The sequence below is a fragment of the Equus asinus genome, chromosome 20 (genome assembly GCF_041296235.1).
Source record: "Equus asinus isolate D_3611 breed Donkey chromosome 20, EquAss-T2T_v2, whole genome shotgun sequence".
Lineage (NCBI taxonomy): Eukaryota > Metazoa > Chordata > Mammalia > Perissodactyla > Equidae > Equus > Equus asinus.
Window position 1 is genome coordinate 46,624,166 of NC_091809.1, and position 27,369 is coordinate 46,651,534.

The 27,369-nt window shown below is 53.0% G+C and overlaps 1 protein-coding gene across 2 annotated transcripts in view; it reads left to right on the top strand.

Moving 5' to 3' along the window:
• Positions 1-612: 612 nt before the first annotated feature.
• Positions 613-27,369, top strand: part of DSCAML1 (DS cell adhesion molecule like 1) — a 340,977-nt gene continuing 314,220 nt past the window's right edge. The window contains exons 1-4 of one of the 2 annotated variants that reach the window (XM_070490215.1): positions 651-789; positions 16,898-16,953; positions 17,133-17,215; positions 20,597-20,743. In XM_070490215.1, the coding sequence (XP_070346316.1) occupies positions 16,937-16,953; positions 17,133-17,215; positions 20,597-20,743 (247 nt within the window). In that variant the 5' untranslated portion in view covers positions 651-789; positions 16,898-16,936. Of the gene's footprint in view, positions 790-16,897; positions 17,216-20,596; positions 20,744-27,369 lie in introns of both variants that reach the window. The other variant, XM_014855719.3, reaches the window with a different exon arrangement.

Genomic DNA, 27,369 nt, shown 5'->3' on the forward strand with positions numbered 1-27,369 from the left:
AATGTCTAAATGGTCACAATGCGCCAAGTGCTGAGGAAAATCCCCATAGGGTGCTGGGGGAGGCTGGACCCGTCTGGGGCTCCCGGGGGAGGGGGTGGGAGAGGGGGTGGCACACAAGTGACCAGCGGCTGGAAGGGCATGTGGCTTTGAGCTTTGAGGTGGGGAGTAGCCCAGAGCGGCACCAAAGGATCTTAGTGTGGATTTTACTCAGAGCATCCATGCTCCCCCATCCAAGCGGGTAAACTGAGTCTGAAAGAGTCAGGAAGCATTGGCCCCAGGTGACTGGGCCAGGAGACACGGGGCGTCCTTGGCCCGAGGACGGCGGGCTCTTGGCACACGTATGACACATGCCTGTATGAGACCACAGGCTCCGAGCCTGTGGGTGGCAGGGACCCTCGCCTCTCAGACAGCGAACCCTGGTCAGGGTCGTGCGGTCCGGGTCCCCGCCCCTGTGCCTGGGCTAGTGGGGCTGGGGGCCTTCCGGGCTCGGGCCTCGCGCGGCGCTCGCCACCCGGGGTGCCGCGGGGGGGGGGCGGGGAGAGCGGCCGCCTAGCCCAGCCCCGCGGATGACAGGAGCCAGGGAGCCGAGGAGGGAGGAGCCGCCGCCGCCGAGCGCTGGGCTGAGGAGCAGAGAGAGCGGGGCGCGGAGTGCGGGCGGCTGCGAGCGCGCTGAGCGGGGGAGAGGCGCTGCCGCACGGCCGGCCACAGGACCACCTCCCCGGAGAATAGGGCCTCTTTATGGCATGTGGCTGGTAACTTTCCTCCTGCTCCTGGACTCTTTACACAAAGGTGAGACCCGTGCCGGCGGCAGGGCGGCGGAGGCGGTGGGGCCCGGGTGCGCGCGACTGGCGGCGAGGCGGGGTGCCCGGCGGGCTCCAGGTGTCCAGGGGACCGACCCTGGTGCATGGCCCCGGGTGGGGCGCAGCGGGGGCGGGACAAGCACCGGGAGAGGGGCCAGGTGAGAGTCTGCCCTGGACCGCTCTACCAGCCACCGGAGCCTGGCGTTTTGGGGCGCGACCGTAGGGTGGTGGTGAATGAGCCCCTCATCTCCCCGCTCCTTGCTGGGCAGCAGTTCTGCCCCGGACCCCTCCCCCAGCCCCTTCCCAGCTTCCTGCGTCTTGGTGGCGCTGGGACCCCGGGGTGCCCTCCGAGTAGAGGGGTCTTCGGGCCGTGACTGTTCACCTGGGAGTCCTCGCTTAATCGGGCCTCGGACTCCGCGGCTTACTCCTCCTCTGCCACCGTGCGCCCCTCCGCCGCCCCAGACCCCCTGCACCGCACCGCATGGCGCTTATCCGTGCCTTGGCTGGATCCAGAGCGGGGATAGCTGGGGGTCCCGAGTGCTGGGGTCCCTCGAATAGCAAGTTTGTTCTCCAAACCCAGAGGTCGCCTTCCCCCAGCCCCACCTCACCCTCCTGCCCGGGGCACTAGCCCCGGCTTCGCTGCGCCGCCTTGGCCACCTCGGGCAGGGCGCCCCAAGGTGCGAGGTTCTCCGCTTCGGCGCCTGGTCAGCCGGACATGGGGATAAGTCTTAGGTTTGGGGTCGGGGGGGGGGGGGCGTGTCGCTTTCCTCAGAGAGAAGGCGTTGCTAGGGGTGGGTCCAGGTGTCCGGCATGTCCAGACCTGCTGCTGGGGCGCTGCGCACCTGATCCGAGGTAGCCGGGACTGGGGGTTGGAAGGGGGCAGTCACTTCCGGCCAGAGTCACCTGGGCAGTGAGTCGAGACCAGGCAGTCCCTGGCTGTCGGGCTTCCAGGCTATCGCAGAGGACGTGCCCCCGGGCGCGCAGATGGCGGGAGATGAGGCTGCCGAACTCCGCGCCCTTGCGCGGCGGAGCACACACGCTCGTACCAGCTCAGCTTTACCTGTTCAGCCCTCTAACTTTTCTCCTTCTCGTCCTAAGGGTGGCTTCTCCCCCCTTAGCCCAGGCGGTTGCCCTGGCCGAGCTGCAACTCTTGACCCCTAGGCGATGGGGGAAGGGCAGTCCAGCAGAGGGTTGGCGCTCCAGGAGGGGTCCAGTCTTTCCTTGCCGATGTCCCCGGGTCTGGAGTCTGCAACCAGCCCGAGGTGACCGACCGCAGTGTATCCTGGCTTGGGGAGGGAGGGTGACCCTTATTTATTTGTAAATACCGCCCGGTCAAAGGCAGGCTGAAGGCCAAGATGCTGCTGGGGTTTGCCTAGAGAAGGGGTGCAGGGCGAGGGGTGGCCCCTGAATCGTGGACAAAGTAGTTGAGTTTCTCAGACCCAGTGGGGTCCACTGGGTGACACACCACGGCTGGTCTAGCTGGGCTGGTTAACCCCTTGTGCCCCGTACAGCACCCTCTCGTCCCACTTTAGCTGAGCAAGAAGCCTGTCTCCCGTTCAAGCCCCCCGCCCCCCACCCCCAGTCTCCCCCTCCCCAGGCTCTTCCTGCCTCCCTCCGCCCCCGCAGGCTGGCTTGGCTGGCAGCTTTAATTACATTAATATTAAAAATACATAAGGTGAGGAGCGGCAGCTTTCTTCCTCGCTAGTTCTCTCTCCAGCCCCTAGCCCTTTTCCATTTTGTCAGGCGAGAATGCACGGGCCAGAGCTGCTGCCACACTCTTGCCCAGCTTTGTCCTCAACCCCTCCTCCCCGCCCCCCCTCCCCCATCTGGAGACCTCTTCCAGAGCAGCCCAGCCCCAGGAGTGGAGGTCCCTTAGCAATACCTGAAGGATGCTCCCCTCCCCCTTCCAGAAGCTGGGCATTAATAAATGAAGCCCAAGCTATGTGATAGGGAGGGAGCAGATGGGGGTGGCCGTGGAGAAAGGCAGAGAAAGGCTCAGAAGGCGATGGGACAGCCTGAGGGCCAAAGCCCTTTCCAACTTGAGAAGGAAGTTGCCACTGGCCCTGGGCCTTTGGGTAGACCGGAGGTGCCAGGTGAGGCGGCCCCTCAGTGGCCTTTTGGTCTGCAGAGCCCGGGCACCCCTGCCATTCAGAGGCTCCAGCATCTGTGTTGGGCTCCAGGGCGACTTGCCAGACAGGCCTTTCTTTTCCTTTGTGCCTTAATTGGGTCTTAGGTGCCAGGCTGATCCCTGGGGCCTGTTCTGCTTGGGGTGGCATGGGGGCGGGGGTGCTGGAGGCGGCTGTGGGAGATGTGATGCGGCGAGAGCAGGGAAGATGGGGTTTGGTGTATTTTTCTCGTTGCCAGTCACCCCCGCGGCACCAAGGAAAATGTAAATGTGAATGTTCGAGCCTGTTACAGAAAACAATATCCTCTTGCAATAATTTGTACGTCCATCTGTGAGGAGCGGGAGGAGGCAGAGAGAGAGAGGAGAAGAAAACAAGATGAGATGGAGCGTCCTCTGGATGGAATTAAGCAGTTATTGAATGTGTTTTAAGCTTCTGTTATTTCCATTCCTCTCCAAATGCCTTTTTTTGACGAAGCCTGAGCTCAGACCGATTCCCCAGAACTGAACTGGGAAGGTGTTTTAATAATCGGTTATCGAGTCTCCAGTAACTGCCTTATTATTGCCAAAACAAATCTAGGTTTGGGCAGCCAGATGAACCCCAGCGAGGCTCTCCCCGTTGTTGTATCCAGCGTGCCAGCATCTGTGTTGCCTGCATTTGCATTTTTACTGTGTAGAAGAACAAGCTTCCCCAGCACTAAAATTCCTGTTTTTCTAAAAGCCAAAATAATGGGTTGGATTGATTTTTTTCATTTCCCACCCAAACCTCTTGGATGGGGACTCCTGGTTCTTCTCTTGAGAAGACCAAATTAAAAGCCTTCGTCATGCCATTAAGAAAAGCTCTAACACTCTGTTCGGTGTCTAATTAAACTGGGGTGGGGGGAGCACTGTTTTTAAAACCTTGAAATGGCAAATGCAACTTCGGGGAAGCGGGTGAAGGACGGTGAGCATCGGGGAGGGGGTACGTAGGCAGAGAGACCTTGGCTGCCAGAATAACTCGGGGGAGAATGGAATTGCCATGATGCCCGGCAAACCGTTCAGATGCTTCACGTTTCTGGGCACCAAAGTCATCTGTCTGTAATGTATTTCTGCAGCAGAATGGGGAGCTCAATTAGAAACGAAAAGCAAGTAAACAGTTGACCCAAAGGCAGCGCTTGAGTTGAACAGATCCCAGGAGACTGGTTGGAGAGGCTTATTTTTCTTAGATTGAGGAATGGGGAGGAGGTGGGCAGGCAAACAGAGGGTTTGGCTCAGGGATGCTTGGCTAAAGAAGCAAGCCCCCAAAAAGGCAGGTTGGGGGACCCCAGACACAGGGTGGGGTTCTGCCCTGAGCACCTCATGGGCTGTTGGCCTTTGACAGAGGGATGCAGACCTCAAACCTCACATACCTTCTCCGTGTCTTCAGAAATTCCATCCCTGCCACTTGCTTGGTCCCCTGCCCGGCCTGGTGAAGGATGATTTTGTTTGTGGATGAGTTGAAGGAAGGGTGGGTGGCTGTTAAGAGAGCTTTTTCTTGGGGGTGCAGATACCAGGCTGGGAGATTCTTCCCTCCCACGTGCTCTGGAGGAGGTGTTTTTTGGGGACATTTGAAGCAGTCAAGAGGAAGAGCCCCCAGCTCCCACAGTGCTTTCTCAGCCCCTAGCCCAGTAGAGTCTAGCTGGCACCCAGGTGCCTGAATGGGTGAGCCACAGGCAGCAGAGATGGCCGGATGCCAGGAACCCAAGGGCAGGCCCTGGATTTACATATAATTTGCATATACCTTTGCATGCTCACCTAGGCAGGCCGAGAGCCTCACCCTCTGTAAGTAGCATCTTGATCTTGGCCTCAGTAGCAAGCAGGCAGTGGCTTTTTCCTTGCATGAAATAGGGGTGGGGCAGGAGTGGGGAGAAGGGCTGGGGTTTTTTGTGGTGCTTCTCTCTTGCCTCTGAGTTTTAGGACTATGGGGGCTCAGCACTGAGTTCTTCATCTGGCAAGGCTGGTGGCAATCGGGGTGGGGTGGGAGGATGGGTGACACCCTAAGGCAGACCAAACGTGGCATGTGGGTTGTCCCTCCTGTGCTGCAGGAAGAAGAGGGTACATCAGCTCTGGGAACCCAGGGCCAACATTAGCCTCTGGTGAGTGTACCCTCCGAATGGAGGGAGGTAGTGCTTAGGCTGTGGTCAGTAGGTGGAGAAGCAGCAGCGCATGGGATGAGGATATGAAGGGAGGCAAGACGCTGTCTCACCCTCCTGGTTTGTCAGCATCCAGCTTGGTTGGGGTTGCGGCCTCTGAGCGATTAGGGGAAGAGCCCCTAGACTTCTTATTCTACCCCTGTTCAGGCGGCTTCCGTCCTGTGCGGCGGTTCCAGTGGGGGCAGTGGGAAGGCAGGCACTGGTCATAGAGGGAAGGGTGTGTAACGAGTTGGGAGTAATGCTTGAGGAGCAAACAGTTCGGGGCAGCTGGAGGGCCCCTTCCTGGGGAGCCAGCTGGGGTGCCTGCAGTGGGAATGTGGCTCTGGGAATGGTTTTGTATGCATTTCCGGGGCCCTGAGCAAATCCCGCCCTGGCAGGTGCAGCTCCAAGGCTTCCTGGAGTGTTTTTCTGCACATCTAATGATCTGGGAGGGCCCTGGTCCACCCAGAGCCCACGGAGGTTTCCAAAGGGTAAGGTGTGGGGCCCCAAGTTGTGGGTGGAGCCTCAGGGATGGCTGTAGGTAGAGGGGGGAGGGCCCGTGGGCAGAACTTCAAGGCCCCTCCCCCCATTCTTTCAACCAGAGCATTTTATATATTGGTGTTATGACGAAAAATAAAAAAGATTGCAACTCTCTGGTGTGGTGGAAATTTGCGGTCAAGGCAAACCCCTCATTCAGATCCTGGTTCTGCACTTACTCGATACGTGAATTTAGGAGTCTCGTCACTTTGAGCCCCACTTTCTCTAGCTATGAAATGGGATTAAAGGAGATAATGCATATAAAGTAGCCAAAACAGAATTGGTGCTCAATAAACGTTAGACCTCTGCTGTTTTCTGCACTGTTTCCATCCTCCTCCCCCTGCCCCCACCCCAGGATGGACCATCAGGTCCTGGTCTGAGCAGTTCTATTACTGAGCTGCTGTTTTGGCCAAGCCCACTGGCCTAGACTTTGTAATAATAAGCAAGACTTAGTGGTGGCCAAGGCAGGGGACGTCACTGCTTCCTTCTATCACCTAGCCTGCAGACTTGCCCTCAGTGAGACAGCTGAGGCCATGCAGGCACCTTTGGGACCCAGCACACCCCGCTTTCCCCAGCCACAGCTAGTGGCAGCAGTGGAAAAGGCCAGGGCAGAGGTTGGCTCCAGACTTGAATTTGATGGTGAGGCAAAGGCCAGTCTCCTACCTGCCACAGGTGCGCTGGGGTTGGTTGGTAAATCTGTACCATGGTTGGACAGAGTCAGGCCTATCCTGGACTTCATGCCATAAAGCCTATGTAAATGGGCCGCGCAGGGCAAGCCCGCAGACCTTGTGGCTGGCTGGATTTCTGTGTCTCTCCCTGCTGGGATGAGCGTCGCTGTTTTTCAGGTAGTTTTATGTAGAGAGAACACCCTCAACAGCCTGTGACCTTGGGGGTCCCTGGGCCACTCTGCCCTCCAGGACCCAGGTAGCCAGAGGGAAGCAGCATATGACCCAGAGGTCAAGTGCTGTCCACAGCAGGTTGTGGCCTGTGGGTTCCACGACAGTGGGGGAGGCTGTGGGCACAACAGCCTGTGTGCCCTGTTTAACAGATGTTCACCCAGCGCTGCTTTAACGTGAACAGTATTAGCCTTGGGTACCACCCCTGCCATCCAGCTGCTACTCTCCTCATCCTTCCCTTCAGCCACCCCCTGCCCCACCTCCCTGCGTCCTTGCTCTTCATGATGCTTGTTGACAGTTTCCAAGGGCACCATCTTCATTAAGAACAGTTATTCAAATGCTAGTTACATATCCATTAAACTGGTGCGGGGGAGAGTGTGTGTGAGAAAGAGCATTGTCCATGGACCTAGAAAACAAAACCCAGCCTGTCTAATTTAGGCAAGGTACCTAATAGGTCATGTACCTCTGTTTCCTAATCTGTAAAATGGGCAAAATAAGCCCTGTCCTGACTGTCCCACAGGCCGGTTGTAATTGCATGTGTGCAGGAAGGATGAGGGGCATGTAATTGTACATCACGTGACAATGCTTTATAAACCGAACAGGGTAACATATAAACACACACATGTGAGAACCACAGCAAACCGGTTTTAGTCTTAGAAATGCTCTGCTGAAACGTGAGGTATAATTACTGTCATTTCATCATACAGGAACAACGAAGGTCTCACAGCTGTGTGTGGCTGTCTCCCCCTCCCTGGGCCCCCCGCATATGGAGAATTTTCCTAGCCTTTGCTTTTTCATCAACGTGAGGAACAGCTGAAGAGGCACAGCCAGGCTGGCAGCAGTCTTCTTGGAGCAGACTTGGCAGATCCCCCTGTGGCCCCAGTGCCCGGTGGGAGTGGGAAGAACCATCTTTGCTCCCTCCCCAGGTCCTTAGATGTAAGTTTACTCTATTGTCCTCTGGACACACTTCTCCGAGGGTGATTCTCCCTGCTGGGAACCCACAGTCTGTGTGGGCAGAGCAGTAGGCACCTTGTGTGACCTCATTTGAGGTGACAGCAATTACTGGAATCCAGACCCTGAGGACCCTGTAGAATCAAGGTCACGGACGCCTCGCTTCTAAGGTGGTCTCCCAGAGCCTTGAGGCTCTGGGAGGCTGGGGCACCTGCTCTGGGGGTGACTGACGAGGGTAGAAGTCTGCCAGGTTGGAAGGCACCTTTAAGGACATGGAGTCCATCCCCTGCTCTGCCCGATCCCCTCGGCAGCCTCACACCAGCAGCTGTTCTTCCTCTGCCCCAGCACTGCTGGCCCCAGGAGCGCCTGCCTTTCAAGGCAGCCCGTTCCTAGTCACACGGCTCTCACTCTTACAGAGCTCATCCTTAGAATCCCCCAAGCCTTGTTATGGTCTTGTACCTTCTGCTCAAAGGTCCTGGTTCCACCTGTTAGGCCACCAATCCAGGTGAAGCCCTCTTCCTCTTGACAACCACTCAACCATGTGTAGACAGGTGTCCTGCCCATCTGAGCCTCTCCCCTAGCATCCAGCATCCCTGGTTCTGCTAGCATCTCCTCATATGATGTCATTCCATTTCTCCTTGATGTTCCTCTATTCTCGGGTTGCTGGCTTCTGAGAGCAGAGCGGCCAGAATTAATAGAGCAGGGGAGACCGGAGTCCAGTCCCAGCCAGGACACTGGCTAGCTGTGTACCTGGCGTGAAGGACTCTCTAGGCCTCACTCTCCCCATCTGTAAATGGAGGAGATTGGGACAAAATAATCTCTTAAAGCCCTCAAGTGTTAACAATCTAAATCTAGGATTCTCTGGGGACAACTGTGCTGTCTGAGCCGACTCCCTAGAAAGACCTTTCTGGCCGTAAGGGGCCTTCCCCTGACAAGCCCTGTCTAGAAGGGGCTGGAAGATTAAAGAGTCTGTTTGACTGTCAGCTGTTGCTCATAACTTCTCCTGGAGCTGATGGTGAGGGGCCTTGTAGGTTGAAGGATGACTGATCTTTACTGGATCTCATAGTTTTCTGGTTGCTGGCTATGGGAACTATGTTGGTGCTAAGAATCTTAAAGAAAAAGAAAAAAGAAAAAACCCGTGTTTCTGATGGACAGAGGTGGAGCACTTGGGCACTGGAGCAGTGCTCCTCACTGGGGTAGGAGCGCCTCCCTAGGGGCGTTTGAAAATAGATGGGGGACTTTTGGTTATCTCAATGACTAGGGTAGGGAGCTGCTGGCAGTTAGTTAGGAGGGTGGCGAGGGATGCATTAGGGATGAAATCTTTGATGCCTGGGACAGTCCTAAATAACTCAGAATTGTCATACCCCAAATTGCTCTCCTTCGTCAGAACCCCCCTCATGGTATGCTCGCATCCTGGAGCTGGTCCCAGTCTAGAATGTGGTGCGCCTGTTGAGAAACACAGCCCGGAGCAAGGGAGGCCCGGGTTTGAAAGGCAGTTCTGCCGCCACTAGCTGTGCAACCCTAGGAACTTCCTTGACCCTTCTAAGCTCCTGTTTTCTAATCTGTGAAAGGGGGTCTCGTGCAGTAGCTACATTAGAGGGTTGCTGTCAGGATTAAATGCACTATAACGCAAGAAAGTGGCTTCTCATAATGCCTGGCACAAAATAAATGCAAAAAATGGTGGCCATGATGATGGTGAAGAGAGTGGTAAACATGTGTGCCAGGTTCGGGGCAGGGGGAGCCACAGACAGAAGGTCTGGGACTTGGTCCCGGCTGCTCCATCTTGTCCCAGGGAAAGTATCAACTCTGATGGCCTGTAAATGCTCTGATGCTGTCTGGGGAGACTCGCCCTTCTCCTCCCCAGGGTCTAGATGTGGACTCTCTCCAAGGTGCCAACACACAATAAAGGCGTTTTCTGATGAAGGAGCCAGACTCTGTCTCGCTGGTCCTGACCTGAGTTTTGGATGGATGTGGTGGGTGAGCTGAGGCCCCACTGGTTGATCCTTTCTGGACCTAGTTTTTACAACTGTGGGATGAGAACAATCAGAGTGAAGGCAAATTATATATTTGTATGAAAACCTTTGTGTGGAAATGCAGCGGTGGAATCAATCTTGCAAATTAATCTAAGAAATCTCACCAGGGCACATCTGTGTGAAAAACTCTGTGTAAGGCCTGGAGGCAGCAGCCGTGTGGCTATTGCAAGGCTCTGTTGTTATTGATCACACCACTATTATTTTATTAACTTGATCACCAAATTAAGTTAATTAATAGGGTGCAAAGTTCCTGTCAGCCAAGCCCATGAAAACTGTCTATTGTTGGGAAAGGTGATACTGATGTCTAGTATGACAAAGTGACTTTTTTCTAAGGAGTGTTAGTTACTCTGAGTGTAGACGGAGGACCGTCTGCATCAGAAATAGTTTCCTGGCCCTGTGCAGACTTGGTGAATCTGTTATCTAAGGATCTGCATCTTCTACAAGCTCTCCAGGTGATTCTCATCCATAGTAATGTTGAGAACTGCTTTCTTAAGTTATTATTAATATTGTGGGTGAGAGGTATGTATTTGTTGTGGTATATTTATTCCACAAATACTCGCTGCTTGCCTGCTATAATGATAATACTTATAACAACAGTGACAAATACTTAGGTGGTGCCAGGCACTTACATACACCAGAAACTGTCATGGATATTAACTCATCCAACATAACAACCCTTGAGGTAGATATGGTCACTCCCATTTTATAGATGGGGAAACTAAGGCACAGAGGCGTGAGGGAATCTTGCCTGAGGTTACACTGCATGTAAGTGGCAGAGCAGGGAATCGAAGCTGGGGAGCCTCGTACCAGAGTCTGGGCGTCTAACTATTGTGCTGAGTGCCCAGTGCTATGCTAGACTCGGGGGACAGAGTGGTGACCAAGACAGGGAGCTCACAGTCCTGCAGGGGAGCCCTGCCCACTCCTCCTGCCCCCTGCTTCCCCCATCCATGCTTGCTATGCCCAGGCTTACATGCCCCTTGCAGGCTCTTGCTCGTCTCTGGCGGGGGCGGGTGTTGTACCAGCCCCAGCACTGGCAGATGCTCCTGGATGAGAAGTCCAGTGAATGAGACGAGTAAATATTGTAAAGGAAGAGAACAAAATGACTCACTTCTCCCTGTGGAGGTGGTGAGGTATTAATATTTCAGTCCCCCCGGGTTGTCATTTACGATGATTGGAGATGATGACATGGAGATAATTCAGTGTGCACCTGGGAGAAAGCCTCAGCCAGTCAGACACCCCCATCCAACCCAGGCAGGCGGGGTGGGGGCCCATGGGTGGCACATACATGGGTGTCCAGTTTCCTTCGCCAAACTAATCCTGATGGCCAGACGGCGGAGGGTGAGCGAGCTGGTTGATGCGATGGGTACTTAGGTTTCAGCGGTGACCCTGGGGGCAGCCCAAATGCCTGGGGGCGATTTCTGGTTTAAAAATATTGCAGTGCTATTTCTACACTTCTAATCTCCTAGCGATTTGGAGCCTGTTTTATGAAACACGGCATCGGGGTGGAGCTCAATGTTAAACGGCGGAGAAGATTAAACGGGTTTAAGGCTGGGCGTCTGTCACATCACAACCAAACCCATAACTTCCATTTTCTATTAAAAATCCGTTTCCCCCTTTGACCAGAAGGAGCTCTGCTGTTGATCTCAATGCCTCTCTCTTATTTATGAAGTGTTTCCCCCTCCTCTGGTTCTCTCTGTAAATGCGCCTGGTTCTGTCTGCAGAGGGAACAGCGAGCTGGGGGATGGCTGGCACTTAAGGGGAAGGTAGGAGTTTCCTGTCCAAGGACTTGCTTTCCAAATGAGGCCTGGCTTCTAGAGAAGAAGTCAAGGGGAACCCTCCTAAGGCCCCGAACTTTGAACTCTTTAGCATTGTGACGGAAAAAACTGGGCTTGAGAGCCAGACAGACCTGGATCAGATGTTGGCTCCCACTCCTTCTAGCCATAGGATCTTGAAGAATTTCTCGCGATCTGTAAAATGAGACCACAGGACCCACCTTTGTACCTTTGTGTCATGATTAAATGAGAAAATGCCCTTGAAGCACGCAAGCCTCGTGCCCGGCACACAGTAGGCACTCAGTCGATGTTAGTCTCCTTTCTTTTGAGAACTCAGTACCGTTAGCCAGGCCAATAAGCTTTCAGGGAATAGGTGTATGGCCAAAGTGAAGTTAGGCAGAGGGCTCCGAGAACTTGGATAACCTCAGCCGCCCCTCCGTGGACGTGGCTGCACCCTGCACCCTCTTCCAAGCCTGCAGAGCTCCATGGCTTCCAACGCTGAGGGCCAAAGGCGTCAGTCCAGCTGTTTTGGCCTCTTCTGCCCAAGCTCCCCCCAGCGCTGCTGTCTGGAAGGTTTCTGCAGGGTCCCCCAAACGTGCCACACCCATTTCTGCCACTGAGCCATTGTTCCGGCAGCCTCTCTCTGGGAGTGCCTTCCCACCCTACCCCACCCCACCTATTCAGATGGTCGCTCCAGTCTCAGCTCGGCCCTCAGTCCCAAAGCTTTGTCTCCGGCTGCTGAGTAACTTGCCTCCGCCCTCCTGGTGGCTCTCGGCTTGATGAGGACTTTCAGCCCTTCCTCACACTCTGCCCTGGGCTGTGGGTTAATCTTTTCCTGGGCTCTGTCTCCTTGACAAGCTCCTAGAGGGTGGGCCCTCCTCCCTTGTCTTTGATGCCTTCCACAACACCTGGGGTCCAGGGGCGGTGCATGTGGCTGGTGCTCCGTATTTATCCCCTGAATGAATAAAAGTCTCTGAGTCAGGGGCTGGCCCCATGGCGCAGCCGTTAAGTTCACATGTTCTGCTTCCGTGGCCCGGGTTAGCCGGTTCGGACCCCAGGTGCGGTCATGGCACCATTTGGTAAGCCATGCCGTGGTAGGCAAGCTGTGCTGTGGTAGGCGTCCTACATATAAAGTGGAGGAAGATGGGCACGGATGTTAGCTCAGGGCTAGTCTTCCTCAGCAAAAAGAGGAGGATTGGCAGCAGATGTTAGCTCAGGGCTAATCTTCCTCAAAAAAAAAAAAGGTCTCTGAGTCAGAAAGGACCTGGGAGAGGAGAGTGTTGAGGGGTGCAGGAGTCTGCTGAGAGGATGTAGGGTTGGAGGGGGTTTGAATTCTGCAGTGTGGAGTGTGCCCTTGTCATCCTTTGCGGTAACCTCAGGCACGTGCTGGGACAGGAATAACCATCTTATCCCCCACATTCACACATCCTCCTTATGGGGAACCAAGTACTTTCACATTCCGTTTTACCTGCTTGGCAACCATGGGGGGCAGATAAGATGGTACAATCCTCCCCATTTTGTGAGTGAAGACCGTGAGGCTCAGAAAGGCTAAGCGGCTTGTCTGAGGTCACACAGCAGATCAGGGGTGAGCCCCAGGAGGGAAGGTAGCTCTGTCAGACTGTTCCAGGGCCCTGTCTGTTGTACCGTGCTTCTGTGCTCCTCTCAGAGCTTGCTTAGGCTCTGTCACTGTTCCAAAGATTCAAACAGGAGCCTCACAAGGAGGGAAGGCCCCCACCACAGAGGCCGTGCCAGATCCATGAGGTGGGAGTGAGGCCCTCGGGTCCTCGCTGCTTGCCCTTCTATGGCGAGGTGACTGGACGTACCCCGTGCTGCTGCAACACCCACTGCTGTTCGTGCCAGCCTTCCTCTTGGCACGTGGCAGAGATTTGAGATACTTGGTGGTCAGTGCCTCAGTTTCCCCTTTATGGATTTGCTCGCTCCTTTCTCTTGGCAGGTGGGGTGAGGCTAAGTTAATGTTTATTTAAGGGCTTCTGCATTCTGGGCTGACAGTGCCTTGCGATGGTAAAATATGAGTCCAACATAAGTGCAAAATGCTATTGTTTTACACCTGAGGGTGATGTTTCATAATGGCAATGCCCTGTCAGAGCCGTAAGCAGAAATGAATGGTTTGTCTACTCCTCCCCAGCTCCCCCAGACTCAGAAGACAGCAGCTCGCGTCCCGGGGTGGGAGAAATATGAGGCTACTCACCTTTTGCTATAAATCTGCTCTTTCATCAGCGCTGACAGGTGGCTGGACAATCCCAGTCAATTCATCAATTAAGTCTACCCATTTGTAGTTGCTGAGAGCCTCTTGTCCTTGGCTCTGGCGGGATCGGAGGCCCAGAGCGCAGGAAGACGGTTGTCATTGTGCCTGATGCTCCCGGCCGGGGCCTGGGGAAGGGGCTGTCTCGGGAGGCAGGGAGGGTGTAACGGATTTCCAGCCAGGAGAGAAGGAGACTAGGAATGTGTGTTTGGAGTGGGGTTGGGGTGGAAAAAGGATGGGGAGGGGTACCCAGCCTGGAAACCCAGATTTTGAGGTTTGATTTGTCTTCAGCATGGTTCCTATGGCGGAGCAGTTCCATCCCCGGGCTCCGAAGCAAGGCAAAGTTGGGTTCTGTCTCAGCTCCAGCACTGACACTCTGTTACTGTGCGCACGCTAGTTAACTTCTCAGAGTCTTAATTTCCTTATCTGTAAGATGGGAATAATAGCAATAACATCCCCTAGGGAGTCCTGAAGATTAAGTGAGATAATATCTATAATGGGTTTAGCGCGAGCCTGGCCTGTAGTTAACAGTGAAATCCATGGTGGCTGTCATTATCGCTGGTGGTATTATCATTACTGAGGGCTACATCATACCGATCCTTAAATGTTTTCTTCCTCTGTCCCTTGAAGCCGACACTTCCTGAATTCCTCTCTGTCAGGGATCTTTCTCAGCTTCCTAAGTCCATTTGTCAGGCACAGGGTAGAGTCTTTCTGCTCCTTGACGGATTTTGGCTCCCCAAATCCATAAAGCTGCCGCCGCAAGGGTGTCTGATTAAGCAGGCTGTCTCAGGATGCACCCAGAGCCCCAGAGTGATGCCCCTACTCCCACAGGCTGAGCTTTTTTGTCTGAAGTGTTGAGTCCAACAGGGGCCCCTCCCAGGAGGAGTGTGTGTGTGTGTGTTGTACGCCTGCACGTGTGCACGAGCAGGGGTGCATGTGTCTTGATCCTGTCTGTGGCTCACTGAACATGCAAGTTGGTGGCCGAGTTGTCTTTGAGGCAGGTGAAAGCCCCTGCTTGTTATTGCATTGGTTACAATCATCTAATGGTTAAGAAACCAACTCTGGGCTCGGACTGCCTGCATCTGCATCCCAGAGCCTCACTCACTGGTTGTGTGGTCTTGAGTAAGTTGCTTTGCTTTCTCGGTGCCTTAGTTTGTTCATCTGTAAACTGGGATAATAATAGTGCCAACCTCATGGGGTTGTTGGGAGGATTAAAAGGTCATATAAGTAAAGTGCTCACAACAGTGCGTGGCGTATAGAAGATGCTTAACCAATATTTGTTGATGACTCTTGGTAAGGAAGTCTTTCAAAAGGTGAGCAGGCTCAGGAAGGGGACCTGGTAAGTGTGAGTCCTAAGAGAAGCCTTCCTAAACCTCAGCTTGCTTTCCTATGAAATGGTATTATTTCAGAATCTTGGAGAATATTTTAGCCACTGCAAGCGGGCCATGCTTTGGGAGCTTCTGAGCATTCCCCGTTGGGCAATTTTCCTTTCCACAGAGTGGCTTTTCTCAACCACCAACACTGGGACTGTCACAAGGGGAGACAGTGTGAGGAGGAGGATGGAAGGTGGTGCTTCTCTCCCTCTCCAAGAGCCTTTCAGCTGCTAAGGGTGCAGTCCCTGGTGGGGACAGCAAATGCATTTGCTGCTAAGAGGACGCCCTGACACCACAGCAAGGAGCCCACAAATGTGTTTTCCAGCACTGCTGCTAATGGCTTCATCACGGCTTTTTATGAGATGATGTGAATTGCTTTGACCAATGAGGCTTAATGGCCTTCCTCAATGAGCTGCCCGGTCTATTCTCCCCGGAGGCTCAGCTCAGAGTTAAACCAAGAATATTAATACGGGCAGGATCCGGGCCCTCCCCCTTCCTATAAAGTTGTCGAAATTGAGGTCAAGTTGGGTCCCCTGCAACGTTCTTTAAACAGGCAGCAGAGTGGTTTGTCTGCTCCCTGATCTTCCTGGTGGAGAGGGAGTGGCTTCCAGCTGGACCCCTGGGACCAGGCCCTCTCTTCCTCCGGGTTTGCCTCCACTTGCTCAGAGGTGGCCCTTCTTAAGGGGCAGGCTCCTTGGGACGGGGGGAGGGAGGGAAGGCCAGCCCTAATTCCACCATTCAGGGCGGCTTCCCCGAAGGGAAGGAAGGACTGAAGCGCTACGCTGGGATAAGAGTTGGAGATGCTGTCCTCTGGTCAGGCGGCCCCGCGGTCGTCAGGTAGCTGTGATCATGAACATGCTCTCCTGCGTGACTGAGTGTCGAAATGGCAACATGTCAGAGATGCCAGGCGTCTTTGCAGCCTTGTCCATCTGCCCTCCATTTTATAAGTGAAGGAGCAGATGATCAGAGAGGGGAAGGGAATCCCACAGTCAGTTAGTGTTGGGTGTAGAACCTGGGTGGCTCTCTTGCTCCCCGAGCTCAGATCTGGTCCACCCACAGTACCGCTGGTCCTCATTCAGCCCTCTGGGGCAATGCGTTTTCCAAATCAACTCCAGAGGCAGCAGGCAGCTCTCAAGGTCTCCTGCCATCTTCTCTCTTCCAGGCGAGCATCCCCAGTTCCTGCAGCCATTCCCTCTGAGAACATAATCTTGAGACTTTTCCCTTTCAGCTATGGGATGAGAGAAAGTGCACCAAGATCCTCTTTAGGAGCAATGGGTTCAAATTTTAGTCTGTAGCTTAGCAGCTGTGTCATCTCAGGCAAATCACATAACTCTTCTCAGCCTATAAAAGGGAATGATAAAAAAGAGGTGGTATTGGGTCCCGCCCAGTGGTGCAGCAGTTAAGTGCGCACATTCCGCTTCAGTGGCCTGGGGTTCACCGGTTCCGATCCCAGGTGCAGACATGGCACAGCTTGGCAAGCCATGCTGTGGTAGGCGTCCCACATATAAAGTGGAAGAAGATGGGCATGGATATTAGCTCGGGGCCAGTCTTCCTCAGCAAACAGAGGAGGATTGGCAGCAGGTGTTAGCTCAGGGCTAATCTTCCTAAAAAAAAAGGAAAAGAGGTGATACCATCTCCTCTCAGGGTTGCACAGATGAATTGAGGTAATGGCTGTGAACCTGACTGCATACAGTAGGTGCTCAATAAATGTTTATTATCTAAGCAATTTCAGTGCCTCTCCTACTGTGTGGATGCCAAGAGTGGATCTTGGCTTCAGACCCAGCAACATAGCAGAGTGGTGGGCACCTCTATCCATGAACTTGGCATGGAGAATGAGATGTAATTGCTGCTATTCTTGTGCTAGGTTGGAAGCTTCCATAGGACAGGAACTATCTCTTATTCACCTTTTCCAGTGCCTGGGGTATAGTGAGCGCTCAATAAGTGCTTTGATGAGGGTCTTCCTAAGGCGCTAACCCAGCCTCTCCCCTGCCTCCCCGCAGCCCGCCCTGAAGATGTCGGCACCAGCCTCTACTTTGTAAATGACTCCTTGCAACAGGTGACCTTTTCCAGCTCCGTGGGGGTGGTGGTGCCCTGCCCGGCCGCGGGCTCCCCCAGCGCGGCCCTTCGATGGTACCTGGCCACGGGGGACGACATCTACGACGTGCCGCACATCCGGCACGTCCACGCCAACGGGACGCTGCAGCTCTATCCCTTCTCCCCCTCCGCCTTCAATAGCTTTATCCACGACAATGACTACTTCTGCACCGCGGAGAATGCGGCCGGCAAGATCCGGAGCCCTAACATCCGCGTCAAAGCAGGTGAGGGACCAGGCGGCTTTCCCCTACCCGGGAGGTCAGCCTGAAGCGGGAGGTGGGGGGGGCGGGGGGATGGGGAGTGGGTAGCGCCCATCATTCTGAGGATCTGTGCGTAACATGCTCGGGATTGGGCGGGGTGGGGGGGGGGGGTGGTCGTGGGGTGGGGTGGGGTGTGGGTGGGGCTTGGAAGAAGTCAGTCCCTCAAGCTAAGTTTTGTTGTTACTGTGTGTCCTTAAGCGGAGAACACACCTTTCTGAGCCTCGGTTTCCTCATTCACAAAGCTGATGCCAGCACCTACCCCATTCATCACCACATGTCAGGGTTAAATGAGATAGCGCTCATTTAAACTATCTAAGTGCTCACTTCAGTGCCTGACTCATGGAAAACAGCCAATGAATTTCTTTTTTTTCCTAAAAAAAAAACCCTTTTATTGAAATAGAATATATAAAGAGAAGTGTACATAAGTATATAGCCTGATGAATTTTCACAAAGTTTAGCTAATATCCAGATCAAGATATATAATATCAGCACGTCAGAAGCCTCCTTTATGCTTCTTTGGGTCACTGCTCCCTAGGGGAGACCACAGTCCTGACTTCTAGCAATATAGGCGTTTGCCTGTTTTTGTACTTTACGTAAGCGGAGCCCTACAGTAGTTGTTCTCTTGAGTCTTTTGCTCACTATTGTGTCGGTGGGCTTTACCCCTGCTGCTGTGTGCAGCTGTGGGTGGTTCATTCTCGTTGTTGTGTGGTCTTCTATTGTGTGACTATCCCACACTTTATTCATCCATTCCACTGTTGACGGACAGTTGAGTCTAACATAGCTCCTGAGAATAGGCATTTAGGTAAAATTCACGATGGGATAATTTTAGCAGTGAAGGATTTTGGTCTCTGGAAGAGTTGATGGAGGCAAGGAAGTGAGGGTTTCTGGGGTGGTCTCGTTTCTCTGGGTGAGGGCTGGAGATGAGGGACTGAGTTAGACCAGCTACACTTAACGAGGCTGTCCTGATATGCTGGTGTGTCCTAATGAGTTGTAAGATGTGCCTCAAATAGTAATAAAGCACTGAGGTTTGGGGAGTGACTTTCTTGGAGGAGGTTTTGGGGTGGCAGAGGACAGCCCGTGTCCTAGCCAGCCACTGCAGCAGCACCAGGCCTGGGGTGTGCCATCGTTCCTGGCCATGTGTTGGGCAGAGGAGAGTGGATTCTGGGGAGGGTCTCCCAACCTGCGTGCCTAGTGACAGGTCCTGCAAGACCTCTGACTGCCTGTGTCCTTCTGCCTTGGCAGTGTCTCTTGCAAGGACAAGGTTCCAAGCAGCTGGGAACAGGTGTTTGTAGGGGTGAGGTGGGATGAGAGCTCTTAGTTAAAGAACTGGTCTTCATCTCATTGGTTTGTCTGGGGAGAGAGTGCAAGCTCTTCGAACCCAGGGCCGTGCTCAGTGTATGCCCCCTGGGGCTCCCCGTGGAGCCTCTTTTCAGGAGTAGGTCCTTTGCTCTGTTCCCCTAACACAACACCAGGTGCTGGGCTGGGAGCCCTGAGGCCAAGATTTGGAACCCAGTTCTGGCCTGTACAGCCTGGAGGATTGGGCTAAAAGGAGGTGACCTAATATTTCCTGTTACATGCCCGTTATTGGGTTAGGATGTGATTTTCACAATAATCCTATAAAGTGTTTCTTACTTACAAATGGGGGGACTGAGACAAAGAGAGGTGATGTCGTTGCCCAAGGGCACGTAGGCAGTTAGTCACACAGGTGTAGCTATAATGACAAGCGACATTGTTGCAGTGCTTTCCATGTGCCAGGCCTTCTACATGCTGCTATTATTATTACTGTTATTTCCTTTCACAAATGAGGAAACTGAGGCACTGAAAGGTTAACTAGGTCTTGTCTAGGTCACGCAGCTGCTCAGAGGAGGATGCAGGGCCTGCTCGTTGGACGCTCTTAACCATTAGTACCTGCTGGTCCCTGGGACTCATCTGGATGGTGTGCACCCAAACCCAGCCCTTTCCACTCCTCCACTCTGCTCCCTCCAGCGTCGGCTCCCCTTAGTCTCCTTTCTGTTCCCCCCTTCATCTGCAGGCAGTGCCGTGCCCAGACCCACAACAGGGTGGACCATAGCCTCACAGAGCAGGCAGAGCTGTCTCCTCTCTCTCCTCCACCTCAGCTGTCTCTCTTCCCCATCACGGCCACAACACGGAGAAGGGGAAAGAATAAAGGCATGGGGAGGGCTGGCCCGCCTGGAAACACAGCCAATTAAGAGGCTCTTGATGAAGCCAGAGGGGCTGCAGGTGCACAGCCGGAGGGGCTGCTAGGCCCTGAGCGTCGCCTGGGCAACCATGGCAGGGAGAGCAGGAGGGCACGCTGCCCAGGTGCCTGCTGAGGGACAAGGTCGGGAGGCGGTGGGGCTCTGGATGCTTCAGCTCTGCTTGGCAGAGAAGGGGCAGAGGATGGAGTGAGTTGGAAGAGGCCACGTGGAAGAGGACGAGGGGGAGGCAGAGGCAGAGGGCTGGGCCAGCCCATCCCTGGGACCCAACGAGTTTGGTGGCTGCAGGTGACAGCTCCCCGAAAACCAGCCCTGGGACCGAGACAGGAAGCCTCTGTGCACACTGTGGGGGCAGCCAGGCAAGGCTGGGGGTCTGGTTGGGGGCAGCAGCAGGAGGTGGGAGAGAGCAGCAAGGAAGCTTCGTTATGGAGAATCTTGGAGGCTGGCCGTGTCTCTGGGGTTCTGCATTTTCAGAGATGGTCACAGTTTCAAAAATTCTCTCCCATTTTGCTTATAGACCACCCAGCCCTCCAGAAAGTTCAGGATGTAAACTCCCGTTTCCCAAACCGCTTTTCACATTGAAGTGGCACAAAAATCTGTGGTTAGATCATGTGTCCTGGTTTTTATTTTGGCAATTTATGGTCACTGTGCCTCAAACTGTTGCTACCCTGGGCCCAGGGATAATGTAGGGAATCAGATATGTTTCCTTGGAGGCATTCTAGCATGCTTCTGTATTACCCACATCCCCTTCTTGTGTATGATCACCTTGCAGGGCTTGAGTGCTACCCTCAAGGTCCTAATGTCTTATGCAGTTTGTTAATATTCGCCGAAATTGGAAAGGTTGGACATTGGATTTATGCTCTTGCAGAGTGAGGCAGGGTATTTCTGAGGGAGAGTAGGCTGCCCAGGGGAGTAGGGGCAGGTTGATGGAGAAGGAGCTGTGCAGGCAGAAATCAGATCACGGCAGGAACTTCTGGTCTGGGTAAGTGGGAGGTAGGGGAAGAGGTGATGGAGGCTGAGGCCTGGGGTACTGAGGGAGTTGAGCTTGCTTTCTTGGGGCCCCCCCACCATGTCCCATCCGAGCCTTGTGACACCTGTCTCTCCCCAACCCCCCCACGTCTCTCTGCAGTTTTCAGGGAACCCTACACCGTCCGGGTGGAGGATCAAAGGTCAATGCGTGGAAACGTGGCCGTCTTCAAGTGCCTCATCCCCTCTTCAGTGCAGGAATATGTTAGCGTTGTGTCCTGGGAGAAGGACACGGTCTCCATCATCCCAGGTAAGGAAGTGCTGTGGGGCCTCGGCGGGCAGCGGTGCTGGGGTTGGGGAGACTGAAGCAGAGGTGCTGAGTTGGTTGTTGAGCTAACTGAGATCTTGAGGTTGGTTCTGGTGAGCGATTTGTTATTGTTTTGGTGATGCTCTGGCGAAAGTGTCTTTGGTCTCGGCTTGGTGCAGCTCTGTGTGGGGTGGTGAAAACCCGCATGCCAGGGGCCTCTGCTGAGTGTGTGAAGGTCCCATCAGACACAGAGTGGGTCCTGTTTCTGCAAAGGAGTGGGGTCGCCATCCTTCCTGACCACTGGGTCTTTGCTGGTCCTTGCCCTTAGTGATGGGAGACAAGACTAGAAGCATCTTAACTGTGAAAAGTTGTCAGGGGAGGAGGGAAAAGAGGCTGGTTTGTGGTGTCTTTTCCTGCCTTGAATGACTAGGACATGAGTGCTGGATTCTCGGAGGACCAGACTTGAGTCAGCATGCGCATGGGACGTTTTTTTCATGAGTTGGCCAAAGAGCCCATCACAATTCCAATGGGCCCTCTTCTTGCCTGGTATTGGGAGAAAAGGTTAATGCTGCATTGTAGGTTCACCTTGTTAGAGCTGCCGTGTTTGTGAGCCCTTCATTATTGGTTCTTTTCCCTATGCAGGGTTATCTTTTCAACAGGAAAACAGGTCTTGGAACCCCAAGAGAGGACTTCAAGTCCTCAAAATACCTCTAGGCTTTGGTTACAAAATGCTGGGGTTTTCCCACCACTCCAGCCTCTCTCCCTTCATCCTGGCACATTGTAGAGGCTCTGATGCTGTTTCTTCTTCTCTTGACCAAGGACCTTGTTTTCCTTTCTGTAAAATGGAACTTGACCAGATGCTCTCTGAGTGCCGCTGCAGCATTGACGTCCCATCGCTGGTCATATGAAATGATTCTAATTGCTCCAAGTTTTCGGGTTAGTTGGGGAAGACAAGACTTCTATGCGTGAAACCTGTAAAGCAGGGGTTCTTAATCCTGCTACATGTTTGAATCCCTGGGAGGTCTTTGGAAAACACCAGTGCTTGGGCCCAACCCCCAGTCAGTATCTCAGAGTAGAACCTGCATCAGCCCTTTGGAGACTCCTTAGGTGGGTCCAGTGTAGAGCCGGGAGAAGGACCGATGTTTGGGCACATTGACAGCTAATGTGGCAGGATACTTTTTTTGAGACATTAATTTGTGTTTTGCTCTTGGTACTTTTTCCTTCTCTCAGTTCCGGGCAGATGGCCAGAAGGTTTAATGGCCTCAGAGCTTGTGATGGGACAGGAATCTGAGGCTGCCTGAAGACAGCTGCTCTTCTTGCCCTTGGGGAAACCATAAGCGAACAGGGAAGATGAGGATGGGTGTTCTGGCTGAGGAGGAGGGTCTCTGAGGGCGGGGAACAGGAGACAAAAGGATGTCAGAGACGGGGATTGTGCTGTAGGCTCCATGGGTACAGCTGAAGGAGGCGGTTGGACCCCACAGGAGTGGCTGTGTGTGGCTCCACAGGGTCTGCGACTGAGGCTAGTGTTCTTGTGTCTATATGAGACACGACGTGCTCAGCCAAGACCCAAAGGGATCATGCAGGCAGGGCCGACAGGCTGGTGAGGACCAGAGACCCTTGGCAACAACCAAGGTTGTTATTGGGAAGCTCCAGTAGTGATGGAGATTGAATTTCTTGTCTATCCAGCAGAGTCAGATTGCAGGTGATTTAAAGAACATAAAGAAATATGATATTTCTTATACACTTGAGTTTATGGACTATGAGTTATATCTATTAAAGTAATAATAATAATAAAATAATATTAAAAAATTTTGAGTGCTTACTATATGCCAGGCACTGGGCTAAGAAACTTTCAAATATGACCTCATTGTATCTTCACAAAACGTCCTTAAGTGTATTTTCCCCCTTCACTTTACAGAAGAGGAAACTGAGGCTCAAAGAAGTGAAGTAACTTCTTCCGGGTCACACATCTATTAAGCAGAGGTGAGGGCTTGAACCCAGGTCTGTGCACTTATCCCCACACAGAACTGCGTCCAGGCACCAGTACAAGTGTATCCAGTAAAGCGTTGCTTTGGGTACAATGGAGGCTTGTGGGCTGTGGGCCTCAGGAGCGGAGAGACTCAGTGCTGGTTTAGGGAGGGCTTTGTGGCCCCAGAGGAGGGCAGTGATTAAGAGCCTAAAATCTAGGACCAGACTGCCTGGGTTTGAAACTCACCCCATTGCTTACAAGCTGAGCAAGTCATTTTTCCCTGCAGTGCCTCAGTTTCCCCAAGTGTAATAAAATGGGGATCATGATTGATTACTTCATAGGGTTCAAGTAGGAATGAAATGAGTTAATATGTAGAATGTTTTGAACACCGCCTGACACACGGAGGATGGTCTGTAGCTATGAGGATTACTATTTGGTGGAAAAGAGCGTTCATTCTCCTCTTTGTACTGCTGTTTCCTATTGCTGGGTGTGTATTGCTACCATGTAACAGGGTCTGTGTCCCCCATTAGACTGAGTGTCCCAAGGTTAGGAACTGGGTTGTTTTCATCCACACATCCCTGGCTCTTCACACTCAGGATACATGCTCACTAAATGTCCAGTGGGTGCGTGAATGGATGGTTGGGAGAGTTCTGAAGGAATATGGGAGCAGCATGGACAGAGGCATTGAATAAGGACGAGCACCATGGGCGTGGAGTAGCAAGAAGCCAGCTCAGGCAGGAGAGAAGGAAGGTTAACCTGGCTCCTGTGTGTCGGAGCTGGAGGCAGTGAGCTTCCCCGGGCGGCCCTTGTAGTTGGTGCTTCAGGGCTGTCTTTGATGTCAAGACTGGGCTGGTGGCCCCAAAGGGCATAATTATCAGGGAAGTGGGCTTGATGCTAATCTTCAGGGTTCTGTTAAACTTTGGTTCTATAGAACCCCCTTTCTTTCCTCAAGAATTTTCCTCCCCTGCCCGGCCCTCCAGCCCCATCCATAATCATTCTAGATCTTTCTACAGCTATGTTTTAGATCCAGGGACAGGCTTCCCAAAGCACGTGAATCCAGCTAACATGCTCCCAGAGGAATCCAAGAGAACCAGGGAGCGCAGGGTTTTGCTTCCTCCAGGCTCTGTAGATGAGAGGCCTGAACTTGGGTCCACATGCTACATACCTTAATTTTGGAAAATGCAAATTGTTTACTGATTTTTTTCATAAAAATAAGATTCTCTGCCATCCATACTTGCAGAGTACCCAGTGTGTGTGTGTGTGTGTGTGTGTGTGTGTGTGTGTGTGTTTGTGTTTGTTGGCTGGGCAGTTGGACAGCAGCTTCTCACAGTTGAGGAGATTTAATAATTAGGTTGCCTCGAGGTTAAGGAAGGACCAAGGAGCCCGAGTTATGTCCCCCTGACACTTCAGGGTCACCTTCTGGAGCAGGGAGAACGGGGTTGATTTTGATCTCTGGATCTGCAAAGCTGGGCTCAGATCCTCCATAAACCACAGGCCAGCAGGAGCAGGTACTGGAGAGCAGGAAGAGGGATGGGGAGGCTGACGTGGGCCAGTCTGGGCCCCAGGAGACATCTCCTTGGGGAGAGCAGGTGCCCTGGGAGGAGGGGGCCCAGTGGGGTGAGTGCAGGCCCCTGTGAACGAGGAGCCTGCCCTTCCACGCCTCTCTCAGAGGGGCTTTGGGAGGAATTAAAGGCTTGGGGCCTAAGCAAGCTCTGTGAGTTGGGTATTTGCGCACAGGTTAGCCTCGCCAGCTGTCCACGGTTGGGAGGGGCAGGTAAGCCTCGTGGAGCTGGCCGGTGAAACTCTAAGCAGCTTTTTGGCTGTGCTTTTCCCAGCCGGGGTAGGTAGAGTCTAGAGAGACAGCCCGAAAGGAACTTTGCCCAGAGCTGCCTTCTACCTCTGCCCCCCTCTCCCGCCTTCCCCTCCCCTAAGCTGGCCATCTTCCTTCCATCAGGCTGCTTAAAGATGTGCATGTAAAAATCACAGAGCCTCTCACCTATGATCCGGCATGCTCCTACCCCTTACTTCTCTCCTGGGGGACTTGGTCTTGAGACGAATTGGCTCTCCTGAGCGGGCGGGCAAAGGGCTGTGCGCGAACGTAAATTAAAATGAAGGCCTCCAGTGAAGCCGAGATGTGGTTTCATTTCCCATCTGCATGATCACCATTACAATGCATGTTATTGGATATAAAGATAAATCCGGCCCTGTTCCTAATAGCTTTTAATTTCCACCAGACCTGATTATATCGATGCAGGCTCCTTGTGGGAGTTTCCCAGCATGCTCTTCACCAGCATCCTGACTGGCTGTCTTGGCCCCAGTGGGGAGTTTTGGACACTACTCAGATGCGGGCCAGATGTATCTGCTGGTGCTGTGGACGGCAGGCCTGGATCAGCTCCCTTGTCTATGCGGATGGGGCTCCTCAGTGCTGAGTTGTCATCATGCCTGACTGGCCTGGGAGTGCACTGGGGGTACTGTGTGTTGGGGAGGGGAGAAGGGGGGATCAGAAGGAATCTGGCCAGGGGGATCCCTTCTGAAAAGTGGTCAGTGCTCCCCAACTGCAGCCCACATTTGCCCAAGGTGAGAGTCAGTGAGCCCACCACCCTTCTTCCACCCCCTTAGTTGTCCCGGGATTCCAAGTTGTTCTTGGGTTTTCGTCCCTCTTTTCGTTAGGTTCAGGTGTCCCTGCCTGGTCTGCATCAATCTCTTCCTCTCCTTATTGGTACCCTACTCCCCTTTTGTCCTTTAAACTGCGTTCCTCTGTCCCCTTCCGTGAGCCTGCAGCAGAACTTGTCACTCCTCTGGTTCCATTCCTGGAGTGTGTACCTCCTTCTGTCTTACATTGTAGGCGGTTGTTTCTGTCTGTCTGTCTGCTGCAGGAGGCTGTACAACTGTATCTTTTTCATCCCTTTATCCCCAGGGCCTTCGTAACACCTGTCACAGCATAATAATAATAAGATTAATGATAATATCTATCATGAATTGAGACCTCTTTTGTGTTAGGCATCTTATATATTATTATCTCTAATCCCCACAATAACACTTTAAGAGAGAGAACATTTTTTGTTTTGTTGGGGTTTTTTTTCTTCCAATTTTATAAATAAGGATGGTGAGGCCCAGGGAAGTTAAGCAACTTATCCAAGGCTGCAAAGCTAATGAGCAGCCTGGGTTTGAGCTGGGGTCCTCAGGGGTGCTCTTCTGCCTGCTGCCTCTCCAGAGCAGGCTCCTCATTAAGAATGGACTGTCCTCAGGTTCCAACATAGGAGGAGGCCTCCTCCCTGCCTCCAGCACTTGCCTGGGGACAGAATCATGTCACCAGCCCTTGCCCTGACCTCTGGCTGTGTGTGCGCTGACCAGAGGCCTTGGCTTTTCTGAAGGGCAACAGATCTCCAGCTGAAAGATCAGTGAACAAAACAAGTGTTCTAACAAGAAGCCTTTATTGGGCCCCGGCGCTGTGTTTGGCCCAGTGGGAGGCACAAAGACGGGCCTGATCTGCGAATTTAGGATTCCGTTCATGTTGTCAGCTCTGATGGACAAGGATGGTTAATCTCTACACAATGAACAATCAAATATGATCGTGGTTTGCTTTGGAATGCAGAGTCAACTTACTAATTGCATTTTGCTCAGGCTGAAACTAAGGCTACTTTGAGTCTCTACCAGCTTGGGCGCGGGATGACACAGACGACAGAGAGCTGAGGTGGCACCTGGAAACCAGTTTGGACACAAGTAGGCTACAAGCGGATGGAGTCACAGACTGTCAGAGCTGGAAAGGCCCTGGAGGTCATTTACCGATAAAGAAACCGAGGCCCAGACCCGTGCTCTCCCGTGCCTCCTTCGCCCCTTCTCTCCCACTCATTCTCAGAGCAGGTTATTTTAACCACTCGTAAGGGGCTTGTCTTTTACCACCAGATGTCTTTCCTTCTTTGTCTGTCTCAAACCTCCCCATCTTTCAAAGTCTGGTTCAAATACCACTTTTTCCATGATGCCTTTCCCAATTTCTGCTAAGAATGGATTTAAAAATCACCCAGATTAACCTGCTTCTAGGGGATCCTTTTCTGAACTCCGTCCAAACTTTATCAGTTCCTTGCTCAAGACACTAATCGTGTTTTGTCCTGCATATTTTAAAATCTGTATTAGCCCCTCACCGAGAATGTATAATCATCAAGAGCAGAATCTGTATTTTATTCAGACCCCTCTCCCCTCCGGTGCTCATAGAAGATGATTAATGGTAATGACGAAATGCCAGTCTCTTCCCTACTGGACTGTCATGTGCAGTAAGAAAGGAGAGAGGTCTGCCTAAGGTCACATGGAAGACTGGTGGCATTACAGGATTTAGGGTTGGCGGTTCTCAGTCTCCATTACGCCGAGCTGCTTCAGAGTTCCCCAGAGGGAGATGGCCTCTGTGGGTTCCTCCTGTGGTGCTTTCCTGTTTAGATGCAAAATTGGGGACCTCAGCTTGCAAGTATTCAGGGGCATGCAGAAAAGGCGCTGGGATGGTCAGCCAGTGCTCATGTGAAATAGATGGTGCGTTCAAAGCAATTTAACAAATGGGGTTTGGCCCCTACTGGGTGCTAGGCACAGTGTGAGGCCTTGCAGAGGAGTCAAATTTGACCGTGAGCTATTTCTTCCCTTCAGCAGCTCCTATCTAGGGGTTATAGTATCT